Source organism: Molossus molossus, unplaced genomic scaffold (assembly GCF_014108415.1).
Source record: "Molossus molossus isolate mMolMol1 unplaced genomic scaffold, mMolMol1.p scaffold_m16_p_1, whole genome shotgun sequence".
Lineage (NCBI taxonomy): Eukaryota > Metazoa > Chordata > Mammalia > Chiroptera > Molossidae > Molossus > Molossus molossus.
In genome coordinates this window covers 73,387,650-73,403,918 of record NW_023425344.1, presented here as the reverse complement: position 1 = coordinate 73,403,918, position 16,269 = coordinate 73,387,650, and the positions used below count along the sequence as shown (strand labels likewise).

Below are 16,269 nucleotides of genomic sequence, written 5' to 3'. Positions count from 1 at the left end.
ATATTTGAATAGGACAGTATTATCCACCAGAAAGAAATGAAAGGTAAATTGCAAATATTCCATATGTTGCAATAGAGAAAATTACTGCTTGGTTGTATAACCTTTTTTGTTTTTTTGGCTTGTAGTCTTTTTTCCAGGTTGCTGAACATACTTTGCAGGACTGTACAGGGTGTGGCAAAAGAGGCTTACAGTTGTGAGTACGTATATAGAAACAACCCTAAACCTACTTTTGCCCCACCTTGTATATGATAATATCAGCTAAGAGATTCTATCTGGCTGATACTGTTTTATTTATTTTTTTTACAAAATTAGACTATACACCCTGGCAGGTTTGGCTCAACAGAGCATCAGCCTGTGAACTAAAGAGTCACGGGTTTGATTCCTAGTCAAGGGCACCTTGGTTTTGAGTTTGATCCCCAGCCCCGGTCACATGCGAGGCAACCAATCGCTGTATCTTTCTCACATCAATGTTTCTCTCCCTCTCTCCCTCCCTCCCTCCTTCCCATTCTATCTGGAAAAAAAATCAACAGAAAAATATGATCAGGTGAAGTTTTAAAAAAATTTTTTTAATTGAAATTAGACCATGCTGTGGAAGCATTGGTGTTCTATGTTTTGAGGCAAATTCAATTATTAAATTCTTATCTCATGAAAATATGAAAATATGTAAGGGTATGAGACTAGGGAATGATTTCCAATTTCTCTGCATAACTTATAAAGAGTAGTAGTTCTAAGTAATGTACTCAAATGATACGAGTCTTAATTAGGCTACACAAGAGTCTAGTATATTTGTGAAACACAGCAATAACAAAGATATGGACAGGCCAGCAAACTATGTGTCTTCATTAATCTATTTTATGTGGGTTGTATGATATCTGTGAAAAAGCCAAAGTATGATATCTGTGAAAAGGCTGAAACTTCTTAAAAACTTGCTATAATAAGAGTATGTTTAGATATACTTATGTAGTATCTGCTTTCTAATTTTTCAATGAGTGTGCAAAAGTAATAGGTTTCTGTTCAGGAAGTCATTTAAGATATGTTCTGACAGACTTCAGCTAGAAAGCATGCAGAATTATTTAGTGCTATGGGACAGCCTACAAACAGATTTTCCGCCATAACTGTTCCAGTTCTGTGCAATGTAACTGGAGACTGGAGTTTGAACCATTTTTCCTATGAAAGGGAGAGTCAGTCACTCCTCCTTGATGAGTATTTTAAGAATCTACCATTCCTTGAGTAAGAGAAGTAGAAGACTGATATAAAAATGTTTTCATCATGGTAATTTAATATATCTTTTTGCTAAACTAAAATACCACTACTTATTTTTATAGACTTACATTAGCATGGAAAATTTTAATCTGCTTATTAGATAAATATTTTACTATGTAGTAAAAGCTCTTAAAAGTGTGAGATCAAGAAAATCACCATTTAACTTAAAATAAATTTATGGTACTTGACAATGATGTATTTTAAGTATATGTCTTTAATAGAATTATCTTTTAGTGAAATTTTCTATGGCCTCCCAAAATTCTCTATGCTGATAAACCACAAATTATTAACTAGCTTTCCATTATTAGTTGGTTACTAATAATATGGATGTTGTTTCTTTTTAATCAATGTTGTAGATTACATTAATAACTTTAAACATTTCCTTAGTAATAATAAAATAATTTATATTAGTTTTCCCAATCAGAGCACTAAGCTTATATATCTATTTCTAAAATTAGTCACATATTGTCTCCTCTCAGGAGTCACTGAGCTATTCATGTTGAAACAGACCAAAAATACAAAGAAAGATAAATTCAAAAACAAATTTTCACCTAATATTTTTAAAAGTCTTCCAAGACTATTTAACAAACAGGTATCATCAGGGGAATTGTGTCAACTTTTGCCAACTAGATTTCACAAAGCACAACTCTCCTTTTAAACAACTTAGGTATTGTTCCACTTTCAGTATAAATATTAATGTGTTGGCATCTTTTAAATAAAATTTTGATCTTATTTTGAATTTATGTTCAATTAAAAGTTGTGCATACCATGCTGTAAACACTTTCCTTAAAATTCGGAATTTAAAATTTTTACAATTAGGGAATTGGTGATATATGCAATTGTACACAATTAGGAACCATTTTTAATGCTAGTTAGTGCCCAATATGGTGAGATACTAAATTTCTGTGTTCAAAGAACTTATACTCTAGTTAGGGATACAGCACAGAGACAAACACTTGTCATCCAAAGTAGAAAAAGAGGCACCACAGCAGATGTAACAACGCTTCCAACTGGGTCCAAGTTAGTGACTCTACTTCAAAAACACTTTATGCTAAACCATCAAACTGAATATTAGTACAGAAAGGCAGCTGGTATATGTTATGGACTGAATTATGTCCAGTTTATATGTTGGAAGCCTAACCCCCAAAGTGATGGTATTTTGAAAGGGCCTCGAAGGAGGAAATTGAGGGTAAATGAGGTCCTAACAGTCGGCCTCCAATCCAGTGAGACTGGCGTCCTTGTAAGAAAGGGAAGGGACACCGGAGCTCTTCTGTGCACAGAGGAAAGGCCGTGTGAGGACAGGATGAGAAGGTGGCCCTCAGCAGGCCAGGTAAGCCTCACCAGAGAGCACTGGCCAACACATTCATCTTGGACTTCTAGCTTCTAGAACTGTGAGAAAATAAATCTCTGTTGTTTAAGCCACCAAATCCGTGGTATCTTGTTATGGCAGCCTGGGCTCATACAATATATTTTTAATTAAGAAGTAGTTGACCAGACATGAATCCTTCAATCCTAATACCCACTTTCAAACTGAATTTGTACTTTAGTATATTTATAATGTTACATTGTATTAATACATATATTTCTAATAAATTCCCATTTATATTCACCGAATTATATATTGAATGTATAGAGCTTTACTTACAAAGCTATAGTTACACCCAGGAAGAAATAACATGCCTACTCGAATGCCTTTCCTTTCCAATTTATACTATTCTACTAAAACTCTTGTCTTCAAAGAGCTCATATTGCAGTTGGAGATTTAGGACATATGGACAAATATCCATAAAACACATTTAAAAAGGAGGTGCCAAAAAGGGGTAAAAATAACATGGTATGCCACTTCAGAAGTGAAAAGATTATTTCCACCATGGAGGCTGGTGCACTGTGGGTGACACTGTGTGGACGGAGTTTCAGGAAGGAACAAGGAAACCTTGGAGGAGGGAGCATTTGCACCCAGCGTCATCCTCAGTGGCACACCACTGCATTCTGGGCAGCATGATGCCTCCATCTGTGGAATTATTCAGCGCATTACATTTAGCATCCTTAGTTCCCCTATGATGGCCTTGTATTATCTCCCTACATGTCCCCAAAGGCTACTCAGCAGCAGCATGCCTTTTAGGAGAGGTAAACTTTAAAGGATGTGAAGAAAACCACAGAGGTGCTCAAATAAAATTTACTTAGTGACTGATTAAATGACTTGCCCGGCCAGTGTAGCTCAGTGGTTGAGCATCGATCCATGCACCAAGAGGTCATCAGTTCGATTTCCAGTCAGGGCACATGCCCAGGTTGTGGGTCCGATGCCCAGTGGGGGGCATGCAGGAGGCAGCCAATCAATGTTCTCTCTCATCGATGTTTCTCTCTCTCTCCCTCTCCCTTCCTCTCTCTCTAAAAATCAATAAAGGAAAAAAATTTTTTAAATAAAAATAAAAAATGACGAATACATTTGCTTCTCAAATGCTGCATATAAAAAACTTTAACATATAGAATCATAATATTTTAAGTGCTGCTTTCCAGTTAACAAGTGTTTATTACATGTACTCAGTAAATCCTAATGTTCTATTTTAAAGCTTCTCATTTCACTGATTCATTCATATAGCCCTGACTATATTAGATGTCTAAACACCTTTACCTACTCATAACTCCAGGATACTTCTGAGGCAATCAACAAATGTCCTTTCCTTTTGACTTCCATGTACCTTTCAGGCTGACTTACCTGGTATCTTCCACTTGAATGATTTCCCTAAATGGTATTTGTGATCTGAGCTGAAGATTTAAGGAGAAGGGACAGGTGACAGAGACAGAGCGAATGATGAGAAGATGAAGACAAGAACCATACTGAAGAGAACCCATGCAACTGAGGTCCAAATGGGGATGTAAAAGATTATGATTCTGTTGCAGACCAGGTTCTCCAGAAAGCAAACGCCAAGACAGAGTGTAGCACTGGAGGGTGCTTATTAAGAAGTTCCTCCAGCCCTGGCTGGTTTGGCTCAGCGGTTAGAGCATCGGCCCACGGGCCGGGGAGTCCCAGGTTCGGTTCCTGCTAAGGGCATGTACCTCAGTTGCAGTTAGTCCCTGGCCCCAGTTTGGGTCGCATGGGTGGCAACCACTCCATGTGTCTCTCACATGGATGTTTCTCTCTCTCTCTCTCTCTCCCTCCCTCTCCCCCTCCCATTCTATCTGAAGATAAATGGAAAAAAAAAAGTCCTCAGGTAAGGATTAAAAAAAAAGAAGTGCCTCTAGGATCAACACCTGTGTAAGGGAGAAGACAGGAAGTGCTGGATCTAGAATGACCCTTCTAATTTGTCCCTAGCTGGGCTGAAGTGACCGGGCTTTTCACGTCCTCCTTCCTCCAATCAGGTCACTGCTTTTGGAGCTCCATGAGGGCTGTGGTGTTGCAGGAGGTGCTACATGAAGGTGCTGACCCTGAGGCTGTCATGTCCCCTACACACCCAGCAGCAGTGGTATCGAGTCCTCTACTGAAGCACTATCTGGGGGTGTGTCACAGTGTCCACCACTAATTCTAACTTCATATTTTAAAGTGGAAACTCAGGGGCAGAAAGGTGTCAGTTACAAACCTGAGTCTAAAATCCAGAATTTATCATTCCCTGATTTTTACTATTCTAATCAGAAAAATACAAAATAAAATGAGGGTGTCTATTTAGGAAAGAAGGAGCAAGGAAATACTTACTTGGTTTAAGGAATATTCTTTAATGGATAAACAAGAGGAATGAGTCCAAACAATTCTAAGAAAGTTAATAAAGAGAGTACTAAATTGTCAAATTCATCACTTAAATATGTCTAGAGTATTATACATCAAATTTCTATACATAAATGTTTTGTTTTTGAATGGCTGTAAGTACACTTTACAGGGTATTCTGTTCCCTACATACATGTTACCAACACATACTATACTCAATGACTGCTTTTTCTAGATCTTCCCTGGGTCTCAGTGGGAAAAGCATTAAATTGATAACTATGCTCAGAGCTGACATAACAAGGTGAGTGTACGGAGTTTACTCAGCGAGTTAGTTCATTTGCTTGGTTCTTCATTTTCTAATTTTACTTGGAAGTGGTTGGACACAATAAGACAACTTTCCATTTGAAATGCCATGCTTAGTAATAGGAACACATGTTCTTTGCCCATATGCATAAATATGGTGCTTTTATATCATGCCTCCCCTCATACACGGTCCTTGGGACACACTGTCCTGTCTGTTCTGTGTTTGCCATGCTCCTCTCTACCATAGGGCTTCCACTCTCATTCACTGACCCCCAACACATCACATGACTGACCTCCTTTCCTTTCTGGGGTGATGGCACTAAGGTGACCTCCTCAGGGGCCCACACACTCTAAGTTCTCCACACAATCTAAGCCAAATATCCTTTATATTAACTTATCGTTTTATCTTGGTAACACAATTATCTCATTCATATATTTATCTGTTGTTATTCACTACTGATTCTCCAGCACATATGAGTGCCTGGTATGTAAATATTCAATATTCATGTGAAAAAATGAATGTAGATGATTCATGTTTATGATTTATATAATTTTAAATACACATCAGAAACATAGCAATTGTAAAATTATTTGTCTGGAGGGAATCAATTCATTCTATACTTCTGAATAAATATGAATTAAAAAGGGGACTGTGACTATCTTAATAGCAACATTTTCTTACACAAGCTAAGGTATTTTTAATCAGAATCTTCTTAAAGGACATAATGATATACAAAATGAATTTGTTTCTGTTTCCACAAATAATGTATTTTTCAAGGTAACAAAACAACTGTGTGGGAGACAGTCTTCTAATTGGTGAAACATTTTAACAAAAAAATAATGCAAAGTCTTAAGAGTAACTTTCCAATTTTACATTAAAAACACGCCCATGATAAAGGAAGTCTGTATGAGAGAGACAAACAAAAACAAGCTATAAATTAGGCCACTAGACTTACAATAATATTTTTGCAAGAAGCTTTTATAATTTTTGGCTAGCTTCTAAGCTGGGAATATAAGATGTCCCAGAAGATTAACTGAGTTTAGGAATTCAACCTCTGACAGGGTCAAATGAAATGTCCTTTGTGATCCTGGCTAAACATTTACCCTAACACTCAAATATGGACCATTCCATTTATCTAAGTTTATACTTTCAGTGCAACATTAAATACTTTATTTTTAGCTGGACAAGGTATTAAATTCTTACTTTTATCTGCACCTATTTCAAGTTATAAAGTTCTATATACAATTCTCTTGTCTTGATTAGGTGAAGGTTCTTTTATTTTCCTAAAACTCTCTTTCTAGTTCTTTCTCTCAATTCTGTAGTAATTCTATAAACTTGATTCTTGGTGGGAAATACTATATTCATTCTACCCACACAATTAATTTTAATGAGAATTTGATTGTATCTTCTTTCAAACATCTTTTATTTATTTTTATTATTTTTTAAATTCTCACCCAAGGATATTTTTTCAATTGATTTTTAAAGAGAATGGAAGGGAGGGAGGGAGGGAAAAAAGAGAGAGAAACATCCATGAGAGAGACACATTTGTTGGTTGCCTCCCGTACATGCCCCAACCAGGGCCAGTAATTGAACCTGCAACCCAGGTACATGCCCTTGACTGGATATCAAACCTCTCAGCCACACCAGCCAGGGCTCAAATATCATCTTTTGAGATCAATGAGGAATTATTAGGTATAGGAAAGCCTACTCCTAATTTCTTACAGAGGCCAGAGACACAGTCATAAATGGGACTGATGGCAGGATGATAAAATCACAGCAGCATCTGAAGAGCTGATGCAGTAAAAGAAAGCCCTTTTAATATCTTATGAAGTAGAGCAGAAATGAGCAGAAATAAATCCTAGAATTATTTTTTAAATGCATTTGGCAGGTAAGATTTTAAATACTAATCAACCACTAACTGAAATTAATGTTAGTTTCTCCAAATTATCAGGCAGTTGTCCTAGCCAATGGTAACATTAAAGTGACATGTAAAAATTAAAATAGAACCTTGAATTCAGGCAAGATCCTTATGTAATCATCTTTCACACAAAGACTAATTCTAGGCTGTGTCATAGTCTAACTGATCTTATACATTACTTAAGATGTTATGCTAAATAATGTAACAATTCGGGGGGAGGAGGGGATTAAATATGGGCCTTTCTCACGTGCCACACATACCTTTTAACCTCACAGAATTAAAAGGTTTCCCAAATGAAATGTCAAGATATTTATTTTACCCAAGTAACATTGTAACAAGTCTCAGATGGCATTGTTACCAGCTTCAAAAAAAACACAACAGAAAACAAGGTACAAAGCTAAGTTAAAGGCAACTTTATTACAATAATTTTCCAAACTTCAAAATGCATTTAATATTGCATTTAGATGTAATATATAATACATTATATTACAAGACAGAAAGCATTTATGGTCAGATATTTAGCTTGAATGTATTGCCCAAAACAAAGCTTCCTAGAAATAGCAGCAATACACAATAGTTTATATCACTAAGTAAAATATTTCTCTGATATCTCATAAAGAACCATTTATATTTCAATTTATTTTATGTTTATTCCTCTGATTTAAAAACAAAGCAAAGCTATATTTTCTATATCCTACTAGTCAATGCCTAGAAGTTATCTATATCCTAATAATATCCACTAGCTTAGAAATATTTCCTTTGGTAAAAAACAGGATTAAATAATAATAATAATAACTAAACCAAACAAACAGTGTATTTTTCCTCCATTGCATAGAGGGGCAAAATTCTCTTCTTTTCTTTTTTGGGAGCCAAGTCTGGGTTTCCTCCTCTTCATATAGCCCTCCTACATATTATATGCTTCAAAAGATACCCAAATCTATGATGAAATCTATTCTAATAAAGTCATCTAGTTTTTATTCACAACCCACTCTGATCATTATGCAATAATGAACTTAAAAGTAACCTTAAGAAATGTGGTACCATAAAGGAACTATTTTCCAAATTAGACAAGGACATTATTTGCTCACCCATCTCTGCTTCAAATGACCTACCAAATTCAACTTACAAAAATAATTCTTTTTCCAAGGTCATTACCCTGATAACATTGGAAACATGTAAATCCACTGAACAGATATAGTCCCTTAATATATTATCTTGGTTTAACATCTATCTGTAAGCTACCAACAAGCACAATACATGTTCATCATCCTAGTTTTCACAACAGCAGGAAATCATTAGAAAAGTATAGAAAAGGTTCTATTGTTTTCATAAGGCAAATTTAATACAGATTTTGCTATGAAGCTGGAGAAAAGAAAAAGTGAATAAAAAGGTATGTGCTGGCTGCTCAAGGGGGCAAAGCTCATAAATCACTGTACGTTAAGAGCACGTGCTGAAACTTCATGGTGCCAGTCACGTAACTTTGTGTATTTGGGACTAAAGACGTGAAGGGGTATCTTTTCCCTGTGGAAATATAAGGAGAGAGAGAGAGAGAGAGAGAGAGAGAGAGAGAGAGAGAGAGAGAGAAGAAAAGTGATAGAAGAGTCATAAGAAAGAGCAAGAAAGTTTCTACACGTTGTTCATCATGCAGAAAGCATGCCTCACAAAGCTTAATTTCACACAGCTGTGTTATTTAATAGCAAAAGACTTTAAGGATACAGCATTTTTATAAATACAAAACTTAATCTATACAGCCCTCTTGGAAACATCCATTTTCATGCCCAAAATAAAGTGACTGCAAGATCACATGAACTCATTCAGAGACAATAGTTTTAGCAAAGCACCCCCAAATACACCCCTCTGCCCATTTTTCAATACTAAAAAAAATAAACCTTAGACATAAAATCCAGACAATATCTACTAACTATAAAATCTGTAAGTTATCTGTTTAAGTTCCACAAAAGGCACCACAGTTAAATGCTTAGCTTCTAGTTACAAAGACAGAATGCCATACCGTTACACTGGAAAATGTAAACAACACACTGAGATCATTCATGAAAGAAAAGCATCCAATTTACAAAGAAAACAGAAAAAAAAGAAAAATGGACAACTTACTTCGCCTTCTTTGTATTCTCAGGTTCAGCTTCTTTCACTGAAATATAACAAGCAACATCCAATATTAGTTTCCTTTTTAAGCTTTAAAACCACTTAAGCCAGTGATTTTCAGCTGGTGTGCCACAAGAATTTTTAAAACATGCAATACCTGACTATTTAGTCAGGAACACTGACCTCTTTTCCCTTAGATTGTCAAATGAAAAATGACCACAGCCAACACAATAGCCGTCCAGTGTGAATGAATAAAAATTACACCCATTTTTTTTTTCTGTCAGATTGGTAAAAAATATATTTGTTGGTGTGCCGCAGAAATGTAGTAGTTTACGTGTGCCTTAAGATGAAAAAGGTTGCAAATTGATGACTTAAGTAATTGTGTGTGCCAATCAATACCAAATGGTCAAGTTGCACAGAGCCACTAAAAAAATTCCCTATCATCTTGTCACCAGATGTATACTACAGTCAGTACTACTGTCACTACTGCTTCGACACTTCTCAGTGTAACTCTCCTGTGCTTGGCTTCTCGTTTACAATACCCATATTATGTATGGCATAATTTAAAAGTAAACTGTCTCAAGAAAATTATTGTTTTCCAGTAACTGTCTACCTATCTAAATGCTACTTCTCTGTGGCAAGGAACATTCATCTATTAGAGTCCCTAGGTATTCACTTACGATGTTCAGTCCCAGTGATCTGAGCCAGGATGCGGAAAGAGCGAGACTGAGTTGTGCCAGTCCTCGGATGCCAGTCTTCAGTATCCTCAATCAGTCTCTTCTTGCTTGCATCACTGTGAGTAGGTATGTGATAAAACTCTGTATTACGCTCCACGATGTGCTTTCTCGGTGGGCTAGGACAAGGAAAGAAAAATAAAATGTATAATTATATTAAGAACAAATATCCTCTGCCAAGTTATTTATAATGTATTCATTTAACCCTCAATATTACTTTTATATATTTTGCTTCTGCAAGCATACACAGCTTCAATTTATTCTTAAAAAGAGCACCCTTCTAAAATAGACTTTTTTTTTAAATTAGGAAAAAAATGAGAAAACAAAATTTTAAATACTAATATGAAATATTATTATCTATTCAACAGAAAGGTTACCGTTTAGGTGGGATTTTCCTTTTAAAGTGACAAAGGAAGGCAGCAGAAGAGAGATTTCCAACATGAAGAAAAGAAAAGAAAAAATTAAGAAAAGAAGAAAACGGAGAAATTAAAAAGTCCACAGAAGTTAAAATAAAACAATTTGAAATTATGTACTTTTATTGTTCATCTAATCAGATAAAACACAGATAAGAACTACATTAGCAACCACTGCTAAATATCAATATGCTGCTAAAATGTATCAGCTTTCACAAAATTAAATGATCACGTCTTTACTAGGCCCAGGAACCAAGAATGGTTAAGTACAGGCTAAACCAGCAATTCCAAACACAATTTTTAAAAGGGACAGAAGCATTATTTTCTAGTTTTCTCATTCACGTGTACAGATAGATATCCCTTGTTCTTAAGACTGTGCACAGAATTAGCACAGTGAAGAAAAGGTATGTTATACCAGAAACCAATGCAATATTTATCGAAAGACCCACATGCAAATCTTGGCTCCATGATTTTTCAGATGTGTGATTTTGGACAAGTCACTCTCACTAAGACTCTGGTTTTTTTTTATTTATAAGACAAGAATATCACATACAAAGTCATACTGTTCTGAGGATTACATGAAATAGTATATGTGAAAGGGATTTGTAAAATACAGAGTTTGCTAAGAACACTCATTTTTCTCTTAATAAAGCATAAATATTGGAAAATTAAAAGTACACCATTTTAACACTTTAACCTAAAATCTAGTGAACATAATAAATATTCCTTCCATCTCTCCTCCTTTCCCCCAAAATAGAATAAATGCAAGCTTTTGGGAGCTACTGTTTAATTTCAGAAGAGAAAAAGGAGCCCGAGTCTGGACTAGCGGACTACTGACTCAAGATTCAAGTGGAGATAGTGCCCTAAGAGAGTCAGAGGTGGGCAGCACTACAAATCAGTGCTATCAGAATTCCACATGACTGTTGTCATTTTAACAGTTACACTATCAAAACTGTCTCAGTACACTGCAGGCATTTTTGTCCAGTAAAGAACATGACAGAGTTAACGTTAAGACTGGCTTCAGAGTCAAGCAGCCAGTGTGTGCTTTATGCAAGTCATGTCATTCCTCCAAGTCTAGATTCTTTCCCTCTGAGAAGTGGGGAAAGCATCTGCCTCAATGGGTTGTTCTGAGCAATAAGGAAGGTAGATAATGTATGTGAAGTGTTTTCCACAGTACCTAATAGTAATGATCTCATATTTTCTTCTATTATTACCAGAAAAATTATTTGTCATGCACGTTCTAAGGCTATGGGTCATCTGCATATATAAGAAACAGAAGCAAAAGTATTTATACACAAAATTAGTAATACTTATTATTATAATGTATGGTAAAATTTTAACATTCCGGAAGTTGAAATATCTAAAATACCTTTTATTAATATTAATCAAGCCTGATTCTTTTAAAAATAGACAACATTTTTAATTAAAAAATAACAGGCATAGATTACTTCATAACCAGTCTTTGGAAGATATAAATTCCTAAGCAGACAATACATTATCTTATGCAATTACTTAAATAACTTTATTTTAGTTATTAAACTTATAGTTTTAAGTTTCTCTATAATTAGTCATTGTAGTTTACACTTAAATAGTGCCAATTTCAGGTATAAGACTATTTTATAATCTTTAAAAGGTTTGGTCTGTAAAAATACAAAACAATAATGTAAAATTAAGACACCAAGAATAATAAAATAACACCACTTAAGAATAGCTGCAACTCACTTGCAAAATGTAATAGTACACCTTAGACTCTGTGACATTTACCACAGCAAAGGTCTTGTGTTAAATGACATGAAGTTTGTAAACATTTACTTAGTATTTTCTGGCTTTGAAACTTTATATTCTGATGACTATGATTAAAAAATAGAATAATCTCAATGATTTTATTTTTTTAAATGTATTTGGGATAGAATATAAACTTATCTAGCAAGAATAAATAATTTATTTCGAAATATAGACACTAAAATTTAGCAAGTTTATTCAATTTAAAATAAAAATACTAAACAGGGGAGGCCCAAAGTAAATTTCGAGCACCAATATACTGTGTATAACACTCACCTATCTCCCTAATATTTAGCTTATTAAGTTTTCCACTGCAGAAGTGTGGGTGCTGTAAAGATACCCACTGAGCCCTGGTTAGTTTGGCTCAGCGGTTAGAGTGTCAGCCCGCGGACCAGAGTCCTGGGTTTGGTTCCCACTAAGGGCACGTACCTTGGTTGCAGTTCGTCCCTGGCCCCAGTTGGGGTCGTGTAGGTGGCAGCCACTCGATGTGTCTCTCTCACATAGATGTTTCTCTTTCTCTTCCTCCCTCTCTCACTCCCACTCTATCTGAAGATAAGTGCAAAAATGTCCTCGGGTGAGGATAAAAAAATAAATAAAGTTGTTTCACAGGTGGCCTATGCTTAAAAAAAAAAAAAGATACCCACTGATTCATATAAAGTTCTCTAGCATAAGAAACATGTTTCCTGAGCTCCTTAACATATTCGAAAATTCTTGCAAATAAGAAGATATTAACAAAATTTGATGGTGGTGTTAAGTTGAAAACAAGACAGAAAGTTACAGAGAGACAATAATGAAAATCACAAAAGGAACCACTGATTAGGTACTTACATGGTGCCGGGGTTACTGAAAGAGAAATTATATACACACACAAAAATGTGATAGAGGAGAGAAGACATTGATGTTCCCAGGATGATGTAAAATGGACAAAGATGAGGCCCATAAAAGAAGAAAAGGAAAATATGAAATAACAAAATTCAAAACAATGAATTTACATGAAGATGTTACACAAACATCATGCTTCAAAATAACCACGGAAGCACAGACAAACAAAAATGAACAAATGTTAGTCAAATTTTTGTTACACTATCATTATTTGGACAACAGTCTCATCTGCATTTTTGTTTGTTTTCAAAAACACTGAAAAATACTATATATTAATTATACTAGTTCAAGTCTCAAGTTACGAATACCAAGAAAAATACATTATTTTAAAATATTTTAATATTTCTAGGTTTTAAGAAAATTTATTTTAGCATGAACCCAAATTCCTATTATGTTCTTAACAAAAATCACAGAATAAAATAATTATTAGATATAAGATTTGGAAACACATTGTTTCAGAATCATTTTTAAAATCAGAGAGAATAAGAGAAAAATCATTCTTCCAAAATGTAAGTAGTATATAGTAACAGCAAGAGGAATACTCCACTATTTGAAAATTTTCTTAGTTTTTAAAATGTAGTAATTATGATGAAGAAACAGAAGAAGCACAGGGAGTCATAAATAATGGGCTGTTATTCAATCTGCATACTCTCCCCTGTCTATGGCTACCAATGCTCACATTCACAAGCAAATCCCAGTAAGTTTGTAACTGATTTGTAGGAACTCCATAGTTCTGTATTATCAGCAACCTAATTTACTCAGAAAGGCATGTCTGATATGATATAGTAAAGGACCTAGGTTAATAACTTCTAAAGAGGGAAAACGTCAAAACATAATTCACTCACATAGCCTATTAAATATAGAATCATAGAATCATTTTTAGCCCTGGCCAGTTTGGCTCAGCAATTACAGCGTTGGCCTATGGTCCAAAGAGACCAGGTTCGGCTCCTGCTAAGGGTGCATATCTCGGCTGCAGTTTGTCCCCGGCACTGGTTGGGTCAGGGCCATGCAGGAGGCAGCCACTTGATGTGTCCCTTTCATGTTGATGTTTCTCTCTTTCTCTCTCTCTCCCACTCTATCTGAACAAAAAATGAAAAAATGTCCTCGGGTGAGGATAAGAAAAAATCATTTTTATAAATTAACCTTTGAACAACATGGGCGTTACAAGTGCTGATTCCCTGCCGTTAAAAATCCACATACAACTTTTGACTCCCCCCAAATTGTGTTGTCCCCTGATATCCTCCAGGGATTGGTTCCAAAACCCCCTAGGACACCAAAATCCACACATATTTACGTTCTTTATATAAAATAGAGTGAAACAATGCATACAGTGGTCCTTCTGCATCCATGGTTCCCAAACATGGCTCAAAATACTGTTATTGAACTGTGGTTGGTTGAATCCACAGATGTGAAACTCAAGGATAAGGGGTGTCCACTGTATATTTACGGAAAAAATTCCACATAAGTGGATATGTGCAGTTCAAACCCGTGTTGTTCAAGGGTCAACTGTCTATTCATATTCCATTAAGGACAGAGAAGATAAAGTATAAACTCTAGTTTTTCAACACGCTGTTGAATCAATTGTTCTACAAATAAGTTTTAGTCAGTGTAACTAATAATTCATTATAAACTAGTGAGAATAACTGCCTACCAGTTTTAATACTAAGACTGTGCAATGTGGCTGTATTTTCAAACATCAAAGTCAGTTTCATAAACTCAGTAGAGGGCTGTTTCACTGAATGGGGGTGGGACGCAGGGGTAAGTTGATGTCAATACTTTACCAATATTTATTCTTCTCTAGCCAAAATGCAAAGCACTTCTCCTCTGACTTGCTGTTTTAAGTAGTAGGGAAATAGTTTTTCAAAATAACCATCCCTCAACAGAGCAGAATTTTAGATTATACATTTAAACATTATAGTTTCAGAAAACAGTTTGATGTCAACATGAAGTTGCGGGGGGGGGGGTGGTGTTCTGAAGTGTGGTGAAGAAGCGCAAATGGAGGGTTGATTGCTTTCAATGTCAAGATGCCAAATATTTTCATGCATTTTAGAAAATTTGCCCAAGTGAAAGAGCCCATCATACATCACAGTGGCATTTGTGCCCATGTGACAATCAGATGACCTGGCTTTTTACTTTGGCTATGCTGCCTACTTCCCCTCTGCCCTGGGCAAGCTGCAAGCTACAGAAAGAAGCCTCTTCTTCCTCAACCGTGAGTTAGATCACAATTTCTCTCCCTTTCAGACTTGTTGTAAGGGCATATATTTAACATATTTATTTGAAAGCATTCGGAAAACTACACAAATACAGGTTTGTTGTTAGGATAGATCCCTCCAATGCTCAATATAAAAAAGTACTATCAAACCCAATGGTAGTTTAATCACATCATGTACTCATCTAGCTTCAATTTAACCTCAAGTCTCTCATCATTAAAAACAAATATGAATTCAAAGTAACAGAAACAAGCTCAGTTCACCAACAGGTGTTACAGAGGAAGGCACACAAAATGTGACTTCATTAAAACATAGGCTCCAATCTTAAGTCTATCACTTACAAGCTGCCTGATTTGAGAAAATTAAGTAACTTCTCAGCATTCAGTTTAAATGAGAATTAAATCACATAATGTATTTAGAAACACCTAGCATTATGCATAGTAATATCTAATAAATTAGTAAATCTGAATCTTAGTCTTAAATGCATATTTAACTAAATGCTTCAATTTATTTTCCAAGTCCCATTTTTTCCCCCTTTAAAAGTCTAACTGTTTCATTGGAATCCAGTAACTCATCAAAACCTTTCTGCATAAGAATTTAACTTGAAAGAGACAAACAATAAATCAGGGTTTGGGGATTTTTGCACCAGTACATTGGTATGCATATATATATATATATATATATATATATATATATATATATATATCTCACATGAATATGCTTTCTCTTCTATGTTTACTTTGTCTTCCAACAGTCTAGACTGATATACATTACATTCCCCAAAGCATTGCCTCTTTTAAGCCATTACACAGCAAACCCCACATATAGTTCATAACAAAGTCAAACACTAATATTTATTACCATAAAGCAATTCACCACCACATAGCAATGCAAACCAAACTCACTGAAAATACTAAAGTGGTTATTCTAATTTATAGCTGTTTTGCAAAATTTAACTTA

At 35.2% G+C, this 16,269-nt stretch overlaps 1 protein-coding gene across 12 annotated transcripts in view; it reads right to left on the bottom strand.

The window, feature by feature from the left end:
- PDLIM5 (PDZ and LIM domain 5) overlaps nt 1-16,269 on the bottom strand; it is a 205,750-nt gene that overhangs the window by 64,072 nt on the left and 125,409 nt on the right. For 6 of the 12 annotated variants that reach the window (XM_036263313.1, XM_036263328.1, XM_036263362.1 and 3 more), the window contains 4 exons: nt 13,046-13,060; nt 10,400-10,417; nt 9,969-10,141; nt 9,298-9,334 (listed from right to left, as the gene is read on the bottom strand). In XM_036263313.1, coding sequence (XP_036119206.1) covers nt 9,298-9,334; nt 9,969-10,141; nt 10,400-10,417; nt 13,046-13,060 — 243 coding nt within the window. Of the gene's footprint in view, nt 1-7,671; nt 8,707-9,297; nt 9,335-9,968; nt 10,142-10,399; nt 10,418-13,045; nt 13,061-16,269 lie in introns of those variants that run through there. The other 6 variants (XM_036263337.1, XM_036263371.1, XM_036263346.1 and 3 more) reach the window with 4 other exon arrangements.